Source organism: Zingiber officinale, chromosome 6B (genome assembly GCF_018446385.1).
Source record: "Zingiber officinale cultivar Zhangliang chromosome 6B, Zo_v1.1, whole genome shotgun sequence".
Taxonomy (NCBI): domain Eukaryota; kingdom Viridiplantae; phylum Streptophyta; class Magnoliopsida; order Zingiberales; family Zingiberaceae; genus Zingiber; species Zingiber officinale.
In genome coordinates, this window is record NC_055996.1 from 75,692,679 (window position 1) to 75,710,841 (window position 18,163).

Sequence of the window (18,163 nt, forward strand, 5' to 3'; positions counted from 1 at the left end):
ACAAGTTTATAGTATCAGTTACCAGGACAGAAATAAGTGCTGGATCTTCAAATTGTTCTCCAATTATAAGGTTCTCAACCCTAAAAGGAGAGAATATTTTTCTTCTGTCAGGACATGATCAGAAAACAAGTGTTCAATAGATTTTATCATATTCGGTATCTGTGAATCTCAACATACCTTAGGGTGGTCTTATTTAGAATCTGACTGCAAAATTCACTAAGCACAAAGCAACATACACCATCAGATCAGAGTCAGCCATCGTATAGCAATACCTGAAATGATCATACAAAAACAAGTCTTTTGGCAGAAACCTTCTGAGCATGGACCACAGCTGAATTATTATCACTGAAATTTAAGGTACAGTGAGATACTGTAAATGTAAATTGAAATGTGAGAGGATCATTTCCGACCAAAATATCCTATGAGAATAGAAAATTTTCTAAGATGACACAAAGTTTGAACAGATGACGTTAGGATAAAAAGACATTTTGCCACTCAACAATTTTAATAAACTCCACGGGACTCACCAATTACAACAATAAGGAGAAAGAGGGAAAAGAAATAGATCAAGAATCAATTGCTGCAATATCCAGATGTGAAGACTCATGAAACGTTTCTCTGGTTCTGCAATATCCACCCTTCCTTGAGAAAAAACAGTTACCTGAAATGCCAACATAGTAGTGAGATCCACAGAGAGAAATATCATACGGGAGACCAAAAAAAAAAGAGACAAAAACAACCTAAGTTAAATGCTTGAGGAATAATTATGGTTCAGCAGAAAAGTAATTGTGGAATACTGAATCAAGTATTATTGATTTTTTTTTTCACATTTAAACATGCTATAGTTGAAAGGGAAAAACAGAGTATGATTGTTAGTTCAAAAGGAAAACATTACATCATAGTAATAGGATTGAAGTTTAATCCTGATAACTAAGTACCCAATGTAGGACTAAAGTTTGTAACATATAAACTATAAACTCTAATAACTTTAAAATAATAACTCGAATAAATATCAATTTCTCAAATTGTAGTATCAATTATGTCTAGCTTGTTACATACAATAACAAAATCTCATAAAAATGAATCTCATAAAAGGGGAAAAACATGCAAACCTGGTTATAAAGGATGGAGATGAGGCAAACCAGAGTACTAACTCAGAGACTGATGATGCAATGGTTTGTATTAAGTTGGTGATGATTCAAGACATTGAGAATGCCTACAAAGGGCCAAGTTGATGATGATCTTCAAAAAACTTGAGCTAGTCTCGCTTTTTGATTCGCTATCAAAATTAACATATTATAGGATCTCAAATTTGATAAGATAACAACAACTAGAGAAAGGTGGCACAATCAAATAGATTAGGTTTCTAGTGTCTGCTTTTAAAAAGAGGAGTTAATATTGATAGAGATTGGATAAAGTTAAATATACTGGAAGAGGTAAGGATGTCAAAGGGGTGACTAAACTCTAACCTCTATTTGAGAGACGAGATATTGGAAGAGATAAAGAACTATCCATTTTTCAAAGTTGGGACTAATAGAGGGTAGACCTGTGAGCATAGGGTTTCAATCATCTAAAAGGGAAGAAATTATTGAAATTGTCTACGAGTCAGCATGATGACTTGTCTACTCTTCTGCACCTCCAATGAATTGAAACAAAGAAATTGTCTATTCTTCTGCACCCTGCACTGTAGAGGGGAAGATTCTAGTCCACTCAACTCAGAAATAAGGTTGAGTCTACTCTAACGCACAATTCAATTCATTAGAACTCTATCCATATGGAGGAAGAAATTTGTTGTCATAAGGGAGAAGAGAGATTGCTATTGTGAATTCTCTTGAATTAGAAGTGACTATTACAAGCTTGGTTTCCTCCTTATATAAACTAGATCAGGATGGAGCTAGACATTTTATCAAGGGGGGCGGTGAGTCAACTAGTTACTCAACCCCTCTTCTAAAAAATATTTGAGGGGGTGGTAGAGTCAACTATGTACTAAACCCCTCTTTAAAAAAAAATTGAGGGGAGGTGGTGGTCACCACCCCGCCCCCTCCTACGGTCCATCATTGTCTTTTGGGCTTGATTTGGGTCTTTAGATCATATGGATGATTGGGCTTTTGGATCATATGGACGGTCCAAATAGCATTAGAAAGAGGCATTGGTTCACTCAGATTCGTTGAGTCACAAGGTCACACCACTTGGACCAAAGTCATGTTGTTGGTGCACGCATTGCAGGTTAGCTAATTTGCTCTCCCATGAGGTGATTGAGGTGGTGGGAAACTTCATAAATAGCAATAAAATAAGCCTTAATAGATTCACTATGATGCAAACTTGCATAGGGTACCAACAAAGCCTCATATTCGTCACACAAGCCTCATTTGCTAATTTGCCTATGTGTGCCACATGGATGTTACACCAATCCTAGTTGTATAATGTGTGTCTACAGGATGACTTGTTGTCATGTGTTTTGCTTACGACTCTCCTATACCACTAACTTCACTTTTTCAAAAGGCATAACTTCATGCATGAAAAAATATTTAAATGTCTTGATCTTTGATGCGGTGACAAAGAGGGTCCCACCAGAGATAGGCCAAAGCGAGGAAGACCGGTTGATGTGGAGGTCGAAGTCAACAAGACGCTGGCTACAGGTCGGCCGAACGAGCCAGTTATGGTTGGACGAACGGCATGTCCGAACGGGCAAGCAAAGTCAAGCGGACAGTATAAAGTTAAGAGACAGACGGACACTACATCCCACGGCCGTCGTCCCCGCCGAGCGGGCGGCGTGTCCGTCCGGATTAGAGGCATCCCTCCGACAACGGAAAATCTAAGGGAGATTACATGGTGCAGTACTGCCGAGCGGGGCGTGTACCAGTCGAGTGGCCACAGGTTGGCCTACGGCGGGACCCACCTGTGCATCTTCTCGTACTTTTTTGGAGATTGGTGCCAGTAACGATAGAGCATGTTCTGCAGGCAAATCGTATGGTAGAAGCTTTCAGCCTGGCACATCAGAGATATGCATACTCACTTAAGGAAAAATGTCAGGGACACTTTTTGACTTTTCTTTTTAGAGGACATTTGGGAAAACGTGCACACGCTTGGAGATGCGTGTATAGACGCTATAGTGACACTATAAAAGGGGTTCCCATCTATAGGAAGAGATATGCGCAACTTTGTTACTCTACACGCTTTTGCTACAACATTCCTGCTATTCTCTACATCGCTAGAAACTGACTTGAGGGTCGGAGGGCCAACGCTGGGAACCCCTTTCCGGCTCGGCACTGACGTTTTTGTGTTGCAGGATCGCATGGAGTCTTCGTCCCGTCAAACTTTCAGCCACATCCTTAGCTTTCCATCTTCTCCGCTTTCGGAAGGAACAATCATCCTCTAAATTCTATATGTAAAATTAAAGTTCCCTCAAGAGCTCTCTTCCTCTTTGTTCTCTGTATTTTGAGAACTACCTTGAAAACCCATTTATTTTGAAAATTTTAAACAAAATGTCCATACGAGAGTTTATCTTATTTTACTTTGGAAGAATAATAAACCGCCAGAAGAGACACTAACTCTAAGAGAATAGAGATAGACAATCTCATCTTAAATCTTGAACAAAAGACAAATGAGAAATAAAATAATGGTGATGAATTTGAACCCTTAATGATATTTAAAACAAAGAAGAGATGAAGAAAGGTCAAGTGTTAATTTGAGTTTGTCCATTTATCAATTTTATTTTATTTTTGTGCTAACCCCATTTCTAATACTTGATATATTACATGGAATTTGGGATCATGATGAATTTTTATTTCAGTTCCATGAGGTTAGTAGGTTTGAATTGAGATGAAATATATTCCATCTAAAAATGACTAGATATAAGAGGGAGACACCCTTCTAAATATATACATAATGGACCATTGCATTTATCCATACAGGATTAGCGGGTGTAATACATTGTAACTTCTACACAACTCCTCATGTTCATCATGGCTCAAAGACATAGGCATCTTGCTCTGGTTCCATGTTAAATTAAAGATGACGCTATCCCATCCCAAAAAGACTAGTCACTTGAGAGTAGGAGAAGGTAGATTTTTTACACTCGATCCCTCAATCCTAAAAATATGTTATATTCTTATTAAATAGTAATATTAAGAAAACACAATTAAAACCTTGATAGAATAATTAATTCCAACCAAAGTTCTTTCTTTATTACAATAGTACGCCTTGCTTGATCCTTAGCAAAGGTCCATGCACGTGCATAGCTTCTTGGTCACTCGCTTTGTAACTGTACATTGTATTTGATAGGGAACATCTACATTATATTTTTCCTTATCATTTACAAAATGGCGATTGATGCGGTAGTAAGGAGGAGCTCACCTGGCACGGGTCAACGGCCACGGTGAAGGTCAAAGTCAAAACGATTAACGTCAGGGCTCAGATGCTCAACCGCATTGCCCGAGCGAGAGGGGGCTACATAGGCAGATGGGAGGAACCATTATCCAGTCGACCGTCTGGATGAAACAGCATTCGATCAGCCCGATCAGCAAGAGAGCAGGTCGAGCGGGCCACCCGTCCGGCTCGGGGTATGCCATTGATAGTGTAATAAACCGATATGATAAAAGAGGAAAAGACGGATACGTAATAAAGGGAAGAGAAAACAAAAAGAACACTCCATCTATCCTTGAATGCGGAGAGGCCAAGACAAAGATATCTTCTGTCTGCAATTAATATCATTAAACAGGGGCATATGAAGGGTCACTAAAACAGGTATAAAAGAGTATGATAAGTATGAAGAAAGGCAAGATTCATCTCTGTCCCTATTATTTTCGATTCCTCTCTTTTTGTTTCTAACTTGAGCGTCGGAGGGCCAACGCCAGGGACCCCTTCCCTGGTTTGGTTTGTTTTGCAGATAGGAACGAGGTTTTCATCTAGTCAACGAAACTGTCACATCCCCGACTTTCCAACTTAATGCCTTCGGACAGAATCATGTTGGCGTCGTCTGTGGGAACGTAGTCTACATATGAACGAGAAGATGGAAAATGTTGAACGACTCACAATAGTGACACTGACACAAGAGGATCGCGACGTACTAATACAGGCTCGAGTAACGAAGATATTAGAGCAACAGCAACAACAGGCGCTGGCCGATCGCTAAACGCAGGAGCCTGCAGCCTCCGCAGCAGGTCGCCAAGCTGAGCGAGGGGATCGAACGGAACAACTTTCCATTCGGGAGCGAACAAGATACCGATTGACACCTATAGGGAAGCCCCTCATGCGCCGATCCCCTTACACCGAGAGCTGTTTTGGACCCCGACAGAAGAGAGCGTCCGAGTGGACAGAGAGCGGGAGATCCTTAGAGGCTTACGAGCTCGGCTCGACCACGCTGGGGGTAGTTGGGTCAACGAGCTCCCGAGTGTCTTGTGGGCACTTTGCACGACTCCAAAGGAGGCGACCAACGTAACATCATTCCGGTATATGGAGGAGAAGCAGTGCTCCCCGTGGAGGTTGCAGTAGAATCCGACCGGACGTGATTCTATGACGAGGGAAACATCGAGCAGTAATAGAGCTCGACTTGGTGGATAAAGCGCGGGATAAAGCTGTCGTTCGACTAATGGCATATTGGCAGCAGATGAAGCAAAACTACAACCGGAGGGTGATCCCGAGATCTTTCCAAGCCGGCGATCTAGTCTGGAAGAGAATTAAGTCGGCCGGGGACATCACCAAGCTCGAGGCGCCATGGGTGGGACCTTACAAGGTCATACAGAAACTTCGCTCAGTTGCATACTATTTAGAAGATGAAGACGGAAAACGGAACAACCATGGAACGCGAATCATCTCCAACCCTTCAGAGCCGGGTGAGAGGTGCGTAACTAAATATAGATGTACTTGTGTATATGGCTTCTGGATATAGGACAAACATAAATAAACAACGAAAATTTTCCAGACTCTTGAATTGATCGACCAAGTTAAAGGTCAAGCGGCGACCTTAAACCCTAGTCGCCATCAGCGGTCGAGCAGCGACCTTAAACCCTTGTCTCCATCAGCGGTCGAGCAGCGACCTTAAACCCTCGTCGCCATCAGCGGTGGAGCGGCGACCTTAAACCCTTGTCACGGTCGAGCGGTGACCTTAAAACCCCGGCTACACCATTCAACAGTCGGGCGGCGACCTTAAACTCCGCGTCTATATCAAAAGCCAAGCAACAGTTGTAAACCTGAGACCGATGAAAAATGGCTTGTCTAGGCAATTAATATGATGTCGATCGGTGGGCCACGGAGCCACACTAATGAGCAGTAGCGCAATGAAACATCTAAAAAATATGAAAAGGAAAAGCCGAATGGCGCAGAACAAAGGATTGACATTAAATAAAAAGGTCTGCCGAACGGGCAACCATCCATTAATACTTTGATAAAACCTACAAGCACATAAAGGGCAATACAAAATAACTCAGCAAGCTCACTTCAAAAAATCCAAAACATCGTCGTGCAGCGACTCAGTCAGCTTGTCCCGACTGATGACCTTGCTTGTCAGAGCAGAGGGGAGGTAGCCGCCTTCTTTCAGTTGATCGAGCATCCCGTCGATAGCAAGGTTGAATAGACGGAGTGCTCGATCGGCGACCTTGTAGTTAAAAGCGTCCGAGCGGATGTAAGCATGCTTCATGAGATCGAACCAACTCGACTCGGCTCCCTGATAAGTCTCTAAGGCCGTTCGGGAGGCCTTCAGCTCTTCCTTTAACTTGGCCAACTCTTCATGTTGAGTTGGGTCTTCGTAGCGGAGTGTTCGGCTGACCTGTTCTCCCTCTCAACGTTTAGCGAGGTCTCCACATCCTTCAGGTTTTGAGCCAACACCTGGAACTCCTTATTTTTGATCTCCAAGTTCTCGATGGCCCGGAGCTTCCTAGTGTTGGCCAAGTTAAGCTTGGACTCCAAGGAGCTGGCCTGTTTATCAAGCCGAGCCAATTGTGCAGCCTGCTCGGCGCCTTTATTCTTCTCCGCCTCCAGCTGCTCAGAGCTCTTACTCAGATCGGCTCTTAATTGAGCCATCTCGGCGCTCATTTGTTCCAGCTGCGCCTGAGAAGCTGCTGCCTAACCGCTCGGGGCATACATCTGCTTGACTTCATACTCCAAAAATGCGAGCCTTTGACAGATGGCCAACCTCTCTACCCAATACTGCAAGGAACCCAGGAAAGTATTAGAGCCAAGCGAAAAAAAATTGGAACATACAAGTAAAATGCTCACCCCAGTGGACATCTGGGTATGACTGTCAGCAAGTGCCTCCGGAGGCATGACCGCCGCACGAGCCCTAGCGTCGGCCCATATCTGGAGGAGCGGCCCCTGGATAATTATCTGGTGCTCAAGGGGTTGGGATTCGGCGCTATCCGAGGCACGCCACTCATCTGTAGGCAGATAAATGACTGTCGTTATGTGGTGTCAGCCGCTCGGAGCGGACGGGGTTGACGCTGCCCTCCCAGCCGAATGAGGCGATGATGCCAGGTCGAATGTGGGACACTTGTGCCGCCGACAAAGGGGATGGCAGAAAGGCGACCGACGGTGTAGCTATTAATCCCTCAGGCAAACCGAGCAGTGACGGTGTCCGATCGGAAGATATAGAGCCTGGGAGCACAGCGACTCCCTGATCGGGAGCAGGCGCGAAGGTTTCGCCCGGCTCGGAAGGGGGTCGGGAGACGATCGGTGCTCGAGTCTGTAAGGTGGAAGTCGTAGATCGAGAGGAACCCCCTTCCGCTCGGCGCCTCTTGCGGTGTCGCAGGGGCTCGTCGGAAGTCGCCGACTCCGAAGCGATCGTTATCGAAACCATGGATAGCCGTTCAGGCAAAAGATTCGTTGTTGCAGCCACCGCATCGCTCGCGGCTATTCGACTTCCTCCAGCACAGCTCCCCAGCACTTGAGTTCCCTCTGCCTCGCCGAACAGATCTTCGTTGGAACCTACCGGCTGCAGACCGCGACTCTCCAACTCGGCCACGACCGCGGCATTGATGTTTGCGTCCGCAGGCTTACACTTGCCGGCCAGACGCGGTCGCAACATGATTCGAGCTACACAAAAGGAAGAAAAATTAGTTAGATTCAAAAGTTGGGGAAAAGAAAGAGCATACCTAGGTTAGACGTAAGCCTGGTGCGGATCGGGCTCAGGACGAACACGTAGAGGACATCATCCAGCAACAACTTGTGGATATGGTATTTCTGATCAACCAAGCTGGAAGCTGCATGGAGGTAGTTCGAGCGACTCTTCTATTTCTTGAGCTAGGGAGGGTTCGACACCTCTAATTGTCACCTGGTCGGAAAGTCCGGCCGCTCGGGAAAACGAACAAAGAAGTAACAGTCCTTCCAATGCTTGTTGGAGGACGACATCTTGTCAAAGAAGATTAGGCCCATTCGGGCTTGGAAGAGAAAAATCCCGACTTGGACAATTTTGGATAATAGAAATAGTGGAAGAGCTGAGGAGTAAGAGGAATGTCGTGCAGGCAGAACAAAACGACGACCCCGCACAGCAGCCGAAAGGAGTTCGACACTAGTTAATGGAGAGAAATACGAAAATATTTACAAACGGCAGAGAAGAAAGGGTGGATCGGGAACTGCAGACAGGCGGTAAATTGGTCCCTCAAGAAGCATACAAAACCCAAAGGCGGCTCGTTCGGGCGGTCGAAAGCCGAAAGAAGGCCGATTTGATAATCAGAGGGAATTTCAAAAGCAGCTCTCAAACTCTGAGCATCGCCTCCGTCGAACTGGACTCGATGGACGTGTACCAGAGTCCAAGAACGAAGACGGGAGGTTGAGAGGAGCTTGTCATCGGAAATAAACGTCGACAAGAAACAATAAAAAAATTCGATTGAAAGAAAGGATGCTAAGAACAACGAACAGATCCGGCTGAAGGGTACAGAAAGCTTACTAGAGAGATCGCTACGATCGTCGGAAAGGAAGAAGAGCGTAGTGTCGTTGGAAAGTTCGAAGACGAAGACGCAGAGTGAGGAAGACGACGACGCATGCGAGGTTTATAAACCTCGCGGCTAATCGATCTCAGTCGTCCGATCCAAAGCTATGGTGTAAAATACCGGAAAATAGGCGAATATTAATAAGGGAATTTTCTGGAATTTTTAGAAATTTTTCGGGAATTTTTCGGAACTCGTATGGATGAGTTTACGGGGATAAAAATGAGGTCCAGGAAAGCCTGTTTAGGCTACCCCATTTAAGTGAGGAAAAGTTAATTTTTTTCTTTTCCTTTTCCTTTTCTTTTTCTTTTCCTTTTTCTTTTTATTTAATTTCTTCTCCTCTCCCACGCCATTTCCCTCTCCCGATCTCCCCCGACCCCGTGCCCTAACCCATGCGACACCGGCGATTTCCTTTTCCCTTCCTCTCCATTCCGATCCTCTCCAATGTGCAGCGCCGACGACCGGCCATTTCCCTCTGCCCTAGCTTGCACTCGACTCTTCTCTTCGTCTTCTTCATCGGGTCGGCCACACAACCGACGCCGTGGTGGCCTAGATCTGCAGCGCGCCGACCGCCGCCTTGTTCGTTGCTTGAGCAGCCAACTATCACCGGGGATTCTCCTCACTGTGCCCTAGTTCTTCCTCTGCGCGCCATTGCCGACCGCCTCCTCTTGGCCTTGACCATGCCGGCGCCGAGCAAGTTGAGTCTCTTCTCCTCAAGTTTTTCTTGGGTTCGTGGCTCAGATCCCTGGTGACGATTTCCCCGATTTGCCGCGAGCCACAATGTAGAGCCACTTCTAGTAGCAAGCAGCCAAGCTTGCTGTTGTGCCCTAGACTTCCTCTTGCTGCCGAATCCGAACCAAGGCAGCAGCGACTTCATCAGGGAGGTGCCACGGGTTTTGATTCTTTGGTGCCATGGTTGTTTTCGTGAGGCCATATTAGCGACATTGCAGCCGGTTTCAACCCTAGGTCCCAACGCTGTCTTTGCCGTCGACGAACTTCCTGTTTCTCTGTGCCCTAGCTTCGATCAAAGCAGTAGTGATTTGGCAATGTGACAGCCAGGTGAGGGTTTAGATTTTTATCTTGTGTTATGTTCTTGTCCTATATCTACCGTGGATCATCACTAAATGTTGTTCTCCATTTATAGAGGGTTGCAGGTTCGATCAGTAGCATTACTGCTCTACTGATTTCGGGCTGGCAAGTGTTGTGGGGTTGATCTTGATCTGTTGGGTAGGAAGGATTCCAACCAAGTGTGGTGCGTTATGGGAAAAAACTGCAGCAAGGAGATCTTGTTGTGGTATACTTTGTTTTCAGCAGCAATCAGCTCACCTTGTTCTGTGTTCAACAGCAGTTGAGCTTGAGGTATGGTACAGGAATTTGGATACGTATTGTGGTTGGATGATGTGATTAGGATTTTACCCTAAATTAGTCGTACGGATTTTTATTTAGCTATTTAATGAATTGTTAGCTAAATAAAAATGTATATATATTATTGACACAGGACTTTGACGCGAGACGAGCATCTCGATGTCGGATTGGACCGGATACGATACTCTTATCGGAGGCGGGTACCTCTTGACTTATCTGTTATGATATCGTCATTTGGATATACATAGTACTTTATAGCTGCAAACAATGAACATGTTTGTCTTTGGTATGTCACTGTTTGATATCCATAGCATGTTGGGTTTGTCGCTTGTTATGTATCCGTGCTTATATCTCGTGATTTATTACCATGAGTATCTTATTGCCATGAGTACTTTATTACCATGAGTACCTTAGTTTCTAGAGTGACATATCATGCTCTACTGAGGTTAGGACTAGGTTCTGGATTTTATTTCTGGCAGGTGTATCTAGATTATCTGATACCTAGGTTTTTATACCATACCTGACTTGTGTACCTCTATTTGTATATCATATATGATTCGTGTACCTAGACTCTGATTCTTTGATCTGTGTATATTGTTGGTACATATGTTATGGAAGGAGGATATGTTTAGGATCTAGGTTGTTATACCATAGAGGATCTGTATACCCTAGATTCGTGGATTTGACTCACTGATACTGTGGTACCCATATTATACATATATGGATATGGTTATGTTGATCAGTTATTGTTATGCATAGTGACATGCATCATGATTGCATGTTGTGCGATTCTCGGCTCCACTATGGTTGAGCCCATCGCCAGTTACATGTACTGCACACACCCCCACTCATGGTTTAGTGGTATATCAGGCAGGTGTGTGGCGGTTCTGCTGTTGGTAGCAGGGAGACAGTTCCGTTCTGTTTGGCTCCGGCATTTAGTGTAGCAGCGTAGTAGCCGGCTGACGGTGGACTCTGTTTGGCTCCGTTGGTCGGTGACTCGGTAGGCCAGAGATACCTCCCGCCATCGTCGTGTCGGAGTTGAGCATCGAGCTCCCCATTTATGATTTGGGGTCACAGGAGTACTCGATAGATCCCGTCCACTCTCACTCATCGAGCGATGACGAGTGCACTTTCACCCACCCTGGCCTCACCATTCAGTGTGAGATGATCGAGCGCCGGGGGTGACCAGACGATCATTAGCATCATACGCATCGATGCATTTATATTCTTATGATTGTGTTTCACGTTTGTTCGCACGTTTTGGTTGGATCGATACTGACTGCATACGTGATTATTGACACTTCGGTTTGTGACCCTTTTATGCGGATAGAGTTCTCGGTGAGTACACTTCCTCGATTACCTTTCGGATATTCCTATATATATGATTAGGAAGTGTCGTTTATTGTTGTTAGATATATCTTACTACTCACGTCCATGGTATTCACTGAGTTGTTGAACTCACCCCGTTGACACTATCTTTTCGTGTACCGTGTTATTTATGGTGTCGCTTGAGCATCCTCTGGTCCCCACGTCACATCAGAAGACTTATCGGTTTCACGTATGTTTTGTTTGTTTTATGTATCAGTTTGTTTAGCTCTGTACTCTGGTTTTATTTTTGGAGTGTTGACATTGTTATGTGGTATTTTGTATTTATGTTATTGGTTGTGTAAGTCTAGCCGGCTAGCAGTTTTGAGTTTTGGTTTTGGTACAGCCGAGTGGGCTGCTTTATTCTTAACTGCGTGGTTGTGTCAGCCAGAGGCTGAATTTGATATTAACTGCGTGGTGTTTGTTTTCTTTTATTGTTATTATTCCAGCCGCATGTGGCTGAGGTATATAGTGCTTGTAGAAAAGTTTCAGATTGTCCGCCGTACAGGGGAGATGCTGCCGAAATTTCTTCGGACAGAGACTCCTCCGGGGCGTGACATATGGAAACCTAGAAGCAGATCCCATAGTTGATTTTGAAAAAGTGCACGCCTCATTGCAAGAGAATATCCGCCTGTCACATCGAGCGTGCAGCGGCAGTGAGGGGCACATGTCTTTCGGTCGCCTGATAGCATTTAATGAGCTTAATTAAAAAGGTATGGACGTGTGCTCGACCATAACAATCAGGGATTTACACGGTCTTCAAGAAATTTGGATGGCATCAGCCAAGATCGAGCTCGCTCGAGGACGCATAAGGAAAAGGAAAACATGTGCCAAGTGTTGCTGCTCATCGTCCCGATCGACGTAAAGAACGGGTCACTGGGCTGAACCCAACAACGATAAAATGAAGCTAAGCGGCATTGGCTTGTAGGCCGATCAACGATTAAAGACAAAGCACAATCCGATTGGCCACTTAAACATATGGGCCGAACGGACCTTAAAGTCGCCGAAGACATATCTGCTTGTCCAGTCAGTCGGACTTGCAGCCTCTTTCGACTAGACTTAAAGGGGAGGCTTGTGATGCGACAGTAAGGAGGAGCCCACCTAGCACGAGTCAACGGTCACGGTGGAGGTCAAAGTCAAAACGGTCAACGTTAGGGCTCAGATGTTCAACCGCGCCGCCCGAGCAAGAGGGGGCTACATAGGCCGATCAGAGGAACTATTGCCCGGTCGGGCGTCTAGATGAAACAGCGTCTGGTCAGCCCGATCGATAGGAGAGCGGGTCGAGCGGGTCACCCGTCAGGCTCGGGGTATGCCATTGACAGTGTAATAAACTGATATGATAAAAGAGGAAAAGACGGATACTTAATAAGAGAAAGAGAACACTCCATTTATCCTTGAATGCGGAGAAGTCAAGACAAAGATGTCTTCTGTTTGCAATTAATATCATTAAACAAGAGCATATGAATGGTCATTAAAACAGGTATAAAAGAGTATGATAGGTATGGAAAAAGGCAAGATTCATCTCTGTCCCTATTATTTTCGATTTCTCTCCTTCTGTTTCTAACTTGAGCGTTGGAGGGTCAACGCCAGGGACCCCTTCCCTAGTTTTGATTTGTTTTGCAGATAGGAGCGAGGTCTTCATCCAATTAGCGGAACTGCCACATCCCTGGCTTTCCAACGTCACGCCTTCAGATAGGATCAACGATAAAGGAGAAGAAAATTGAGAACAAGTCTGGATGAAAAAAATTGAGTTACTTAACAGCTAGACAGTGGACAACCAACGTTGAAACTATCCAAACTAATCAGTATAGTTGGGAGTAACATGGTTACAACGATGAGGATGATAATGTCAATGATAAAAGGTACATAAAGATTAACAAAAAACTTCTGTGTGCACATATGAACATTTTGTTCATATCTTTTTTTGGTACTTGCCGAAAGCAATCCAACTTAGATCAGGTACAAAATTCTCAGCTTTTGCATTGTCGTTAAACACTATCCTTAAGAAACTTAATTTGCCTTCATTAATGGTAAAGGGTCAATGGAACAAAGTTTCAAGTGGCAAATCTCATAATTCCTTAAGCATTATGATCTGATAATTAAGAGACAATACGGAAGATCATTTCAATATTGACCTATACAGTTAAAATAGCAATTCGAAACAATGATAAAATTCAATTCAGAGTTTAAACTTCATAGTTAGGCACTACTATAAATACCATTAATGATTAAATGTTGTTCTTTCCCAAACGGAATAATAGAAATCTGAAAACAGAATAAAAGAAACATGTTATGTCAATTATAAAGAGCCTATATATGACTTCCAAGTGTTGCACATTAACTCGTCTTGAATTGTGTTTTTTTTCTTACACGTAAAGAAATCTCTTTATCCCAGCTATCAAGTAAAACTACTAACATATTATCTACTTAAAGAGTAATATCAGATAGATCACTATAGCCAAACACAGCTTTGGATAGATAATTAAGAAAAGAAGAATGTGGAATGTATGGACAAAATGGTCAAGTGAACCTCACTTACCTACTGTAATGGTGTAAAAAGGGGAAAGAGAGCTTCTTTAATTTTCTCATCTTTCCACTCCAATCCATCCCGCCATTCTTGTTTGCAACAGATCTGTGTCAGTCCATCTCCAGTTATACTAAGTTCCTTGAGCTTGGGGCACTCCTTCACCTCAAGAACTCTCAAGCAGGGGAATGCCAGCACTCTTTCACCTCCTAAGCTCTTCAACTCTGGTAGGGAAGCAAGATGCAACTCTTTGAGATGGGGAAAGGCAGTGATGACTTCAGATTCTTGCCCTTCGCTCAGTTCATCTTCAAACTTGACCAATTGCTCTAAACCAATGCAGTACCAAACATACAAGAACCGAAGGTTTTGAAAATTCCGATCCCTAAAGACAAACTTTGCTTTGAGCAAATGCTGGAGGATAAGAACATGCAAGTTCGGAAGCAATGACCATTCACCAATAGTACTGCCACCACCAACTATTATTTCTTCCAATATGCTAGATTGAGATATACGAAGGCCCCGTAAGCCTTTCATATATCTCCCAAGAGAAGTAGAAGGTAAATGAATAGTCGTTAGTCCAAGACAACCTCTTATATGCAGATAACGAGTGGACATGGAAAGACGGCGAGCCCGTGACAACCTTTGCAGAGTGCTTGCATTCTGCAGGGTAATATCAAGATATCTTAGCCGCTTCAATCCTTCCAATTCCTCAAAGTTAATCCCTGGTCCAGAGGAACTCACTCTCCAGTTACCATAGCTGTCATTCATAGACAAAACTCGCAACTCAGTGAAGCGAGCAATCACTCCATGTGGGATTTCCTTAAGGAGAGGAGTGCTTGAAAGCAGCAATGATTTGAGCTTAACCAAATTGCCCAATTCTTTTGGTAGCGATGCAATGTTTGTTTCATAAAGATCAAGGTGTTGGAGCGTAAGCACCTTACCAATTTCAGGTGGCAATTCCTTGATTGAAGTGCGAGACAGATCCAGGACTTTGAGGCGTGGCATGGAAAGGAAGAAGCTGTTGGGAATCTTGCTTAGCTCATAGTTGCGACTTAGAAGAAGCGTCAAGAGCTCTGGGCAGTAAGGATCCTCGGGCAATGAGCATATCTCATTGGACACCAATGAGACCCTTTCTGCATGTTCCCATTTCTCATAATCAGGTACTTCAGCTAGTCCAGTACCGACTTGCACCAGCCATTTTCCATCCTTCTTCCCATGTTCACAGATGATCCACGACACCATGGCGCGGACAAAAGGATGCATTTGCACATAGTCATCGCCGCTGCTTTCAAGTAGGGACGCCGCTTTCAAGACTCCAAGGAGGTGATACCCCTTGCTGTAAGCATCCTCTGGGTCATCGAACTCGTTGATTGCTCCTTCCCCTATGCACAAATTGATGACGGTGGCATTGTGCATTGGCATCTTGTTCATGAGTAAAGATGCGTAAAGAAGGAAAGTTTTCAATCTGTCATCGTTTAACTTGTCATAGCTCAGCTTCAGAGGCTGTAGAACGCTCTCCTCCATGCCCAGAAGATGCCATGGTGTGTTGGCGAGCGTCGTGACGGCATGATGCCACTCCTTGGCGGTCCGCTTACTCGCCATAGCCCGTCCGAGCGTGATCAGCGCCAAAGGAAGTCCACCGCATCGCTGGGCAAGGTCCTCGGCATGGCGGCGGATGTCGGGGTCGCCACGGAGGAGCGTACCCAATCCTCTCCCAGCCTTTTTCTCAAACAACTCCCAGGCGTCCTCCCATTCCAAGCACTCCATCCTCATCTTCCTCGCGTCCATGCGGTCGCAAACGTCCTCGATCCGCGTGGTGAGGATGATTTTGGAAGCGCCGGTGGGGGTGGGAATGCCCACTATAGAGAGGTCCAGCGGCTCCCACAGGTCGTCCAGCAGCAGCACGAAACGCATCCTGCTGAGCACCTTGAAGAGGACCATGCTCCGCTCGTCGTCGCTCTTTCTCTCGTCCCACGAGAGTCCGATTCGGTCGCCGATCTCGCGTTGGATCTTCTCCACGTCAAAATTACGGGTGACCTTGACTGAAATCACCACGTCGAGGTGTGCCACCTGGACGAGCACCTCATTGTTGAACCGGTTGAGGAGCGCCGTCTTTCCGACGCCGCCCATGCCATGGATCCCAATGACGCCCACATCGTCATCACATGCCTTCCGAAGCTGCTCGATCATTGAGTCCATGCCTACGGTGAGCGCGCTGGGGCGCTCCTCGAAGCGGATCGGCATCAGCCGATCGGCGACCTTGTTGAAGTGGGACTTCGTTTTGAGCACGGTGGCCTCGCCGCAGGCGTCTTCGGCGCGCTTGCTGAGGTGGTAGCTGACGACGAGCTTGGACCGGGAGTCATCGGCGGCCGGGTTGGCGTAGTGGGTCTCGAAGTCGTCCGTGATGCGCGCCGCCTCCTCCTCCAGGCGCTCGACGTTTTGGAGCCAGAGCATGACCTCGTTGGTGGCTTCCATGCCCTGGCGGGCCTCGCGATCGACCTCTCGCTTGACGTCGTCGCGCTTGCTCCGCAGCTCGCCCATCTCCTTTTGGAGCGACTCGATGTACTGCTCGCAGGACATGGCGTAGCCGAAGGTGCGGGTGAAGAAGGCCACCACGGGGCGGAAGATGGAATCCAAGATCGATAGAATGGACTCCATGATTCACTCTGCAACAATCGGAAGGCAATTAAGCAGAAGAAGAAAAAGAAGAAGAGGAATGAGGATTGGGGAGGAAGTTGCTATTGAGGTTCATCTTAAGGCTGCTGCTTCGATCTGTACTTAAGATTATAGTCAAACACAAATTGTTAAATACATTACCGATTTTATATACAGATTAATTAATAACTTGTAAGAATGCAATTATATTTTTTTTTAAATAATAAATTTTATTGCTAGAATTCCAAAGTAGTTTTTTTTACTTTTATTTTATTTATTTAGATAGTAAAAAAATTATTTATTATTAATTATAAAGAGCACGTTTTTTTTTTACTTTTAGTTTACCCAGCACTATTTTCCGTTATCAAAATTATTTTCATATACTCAACAAAATTTCTCATTAATTATAATTAAAAATATTTTTAATATTATAAAATTACTTTAAAATTATTTTAATTTGATTAAAATCAACTAAATCATATTAGAATTTTTTTTGGGGAAATTACTTGGCTCGATGCTGGAACGACTTTGACTAAGTTGTCACAAGTCAATGAGGGTAGTTTTAAAATATAAAATGTATATTTATTTAAAATATATAATTTTAAAACAAATAAAAATAAGAAATAAGGAGCTCTTTTTTATTTTAACCCAAATTTTAATTTTTTAAAATTCAAAATAATTTTATTTTTTTCCTCCGGTAAAATTAGTAATAATTTTAACAATTATGTTATGCTTAAGATAAATTTTAATTATTTTAATTTTCTGCCCGCTTCTCGCTTTGCATACTGTTCCATTCAATCATACCTTCAAATATTCATTTGCCATAAAAATATTAACCGCATATTGGCGACCAAAATCCAAATTTATAATACGATTCCTACAGCCAGACTGACACATCTCAAAAAATAATAAATTATTTCTACCTACCAAGCATTATCCATCATTAATTTGTCTAAAATAATGATAGCGTGTCAGATATGCCCACGTCAGTAGGAATGACGATTGGATTTCAGTTGTATATATCATAATGGGATAATTTACCTGCAATCCCTATTCCTATTGATAAATAAATTTTTACATGTAATTTTTATCCATCAAAATTTTTATTTTTATTTTCTAGTCAAATATATTTATCTAATTACTCATGATATTTTTAAATATTAAAAATCTAAAAATCAATATAATACCTCTTAAATTCAGTACCTTAAATTAGAATCTAGTATATTTTCTATCAAATTGAGTACGATTTTCTTTTCACCTCAATTGAATGAAAAATATACTAGATTTTTTTTAAATAATACTCAATTGGATGAAAAATATATTAGATTTTCAT

The 18,163-nt window shown here is 43.8% G+C and overlaps 1 protein-coding gene and 1 long non-coding RNA gene across 3 annotated transcripts; one reads left to right on the top strand and one right to left on the bottom strand.

Annotated features, from left to right (window-relative positions):
• Positions 1–308: 308 nt before the first annotated feature.
• LOC121992745 (disease resistance protein RPS2-like) lies at positions 309–16,942 on the bottom strand. Of its 2 annotated transcripts, none has more exons than XM_042547297.1 (2): positions 14,191–16,942; positions 309–661 (listed from the first exon to the last, which is right to left on the bottom strand). In XM_042547297.1, exon 1 carries the CDS (start codon positions 16,831–16,833, stop codon positions 14,191–14,193), a length of 2,643 nt encoding a protein of 880 aa, XP_042403231.1. In that variant the 5' UTR covers positions 16,834–16,942; the 3' UTR covers positions 309–661. The 2 variants fall into 2 exon arrangements, with proteins under 2 accessions (XP_042403231.1, XP_042403232.1); XM_042547298.1 differs by lacking the exon at positions 309–661 and adding an exon at positions 13,087–13,383.
• LOC121992746 lies at positions 9,284–10,479 on the top strand. Its single transcript, XR_006114990.1, has 3 exons — positions 9,284–9,980; positions 10,066–10,280; positions 10,420–10,479. It is a non-coding gene; the product is annotated as an uncharacterized LOC121992746 (long non-coding RNA).
• Positions 16,943–18,163: the final 1,221 nt, after the last annotated feature.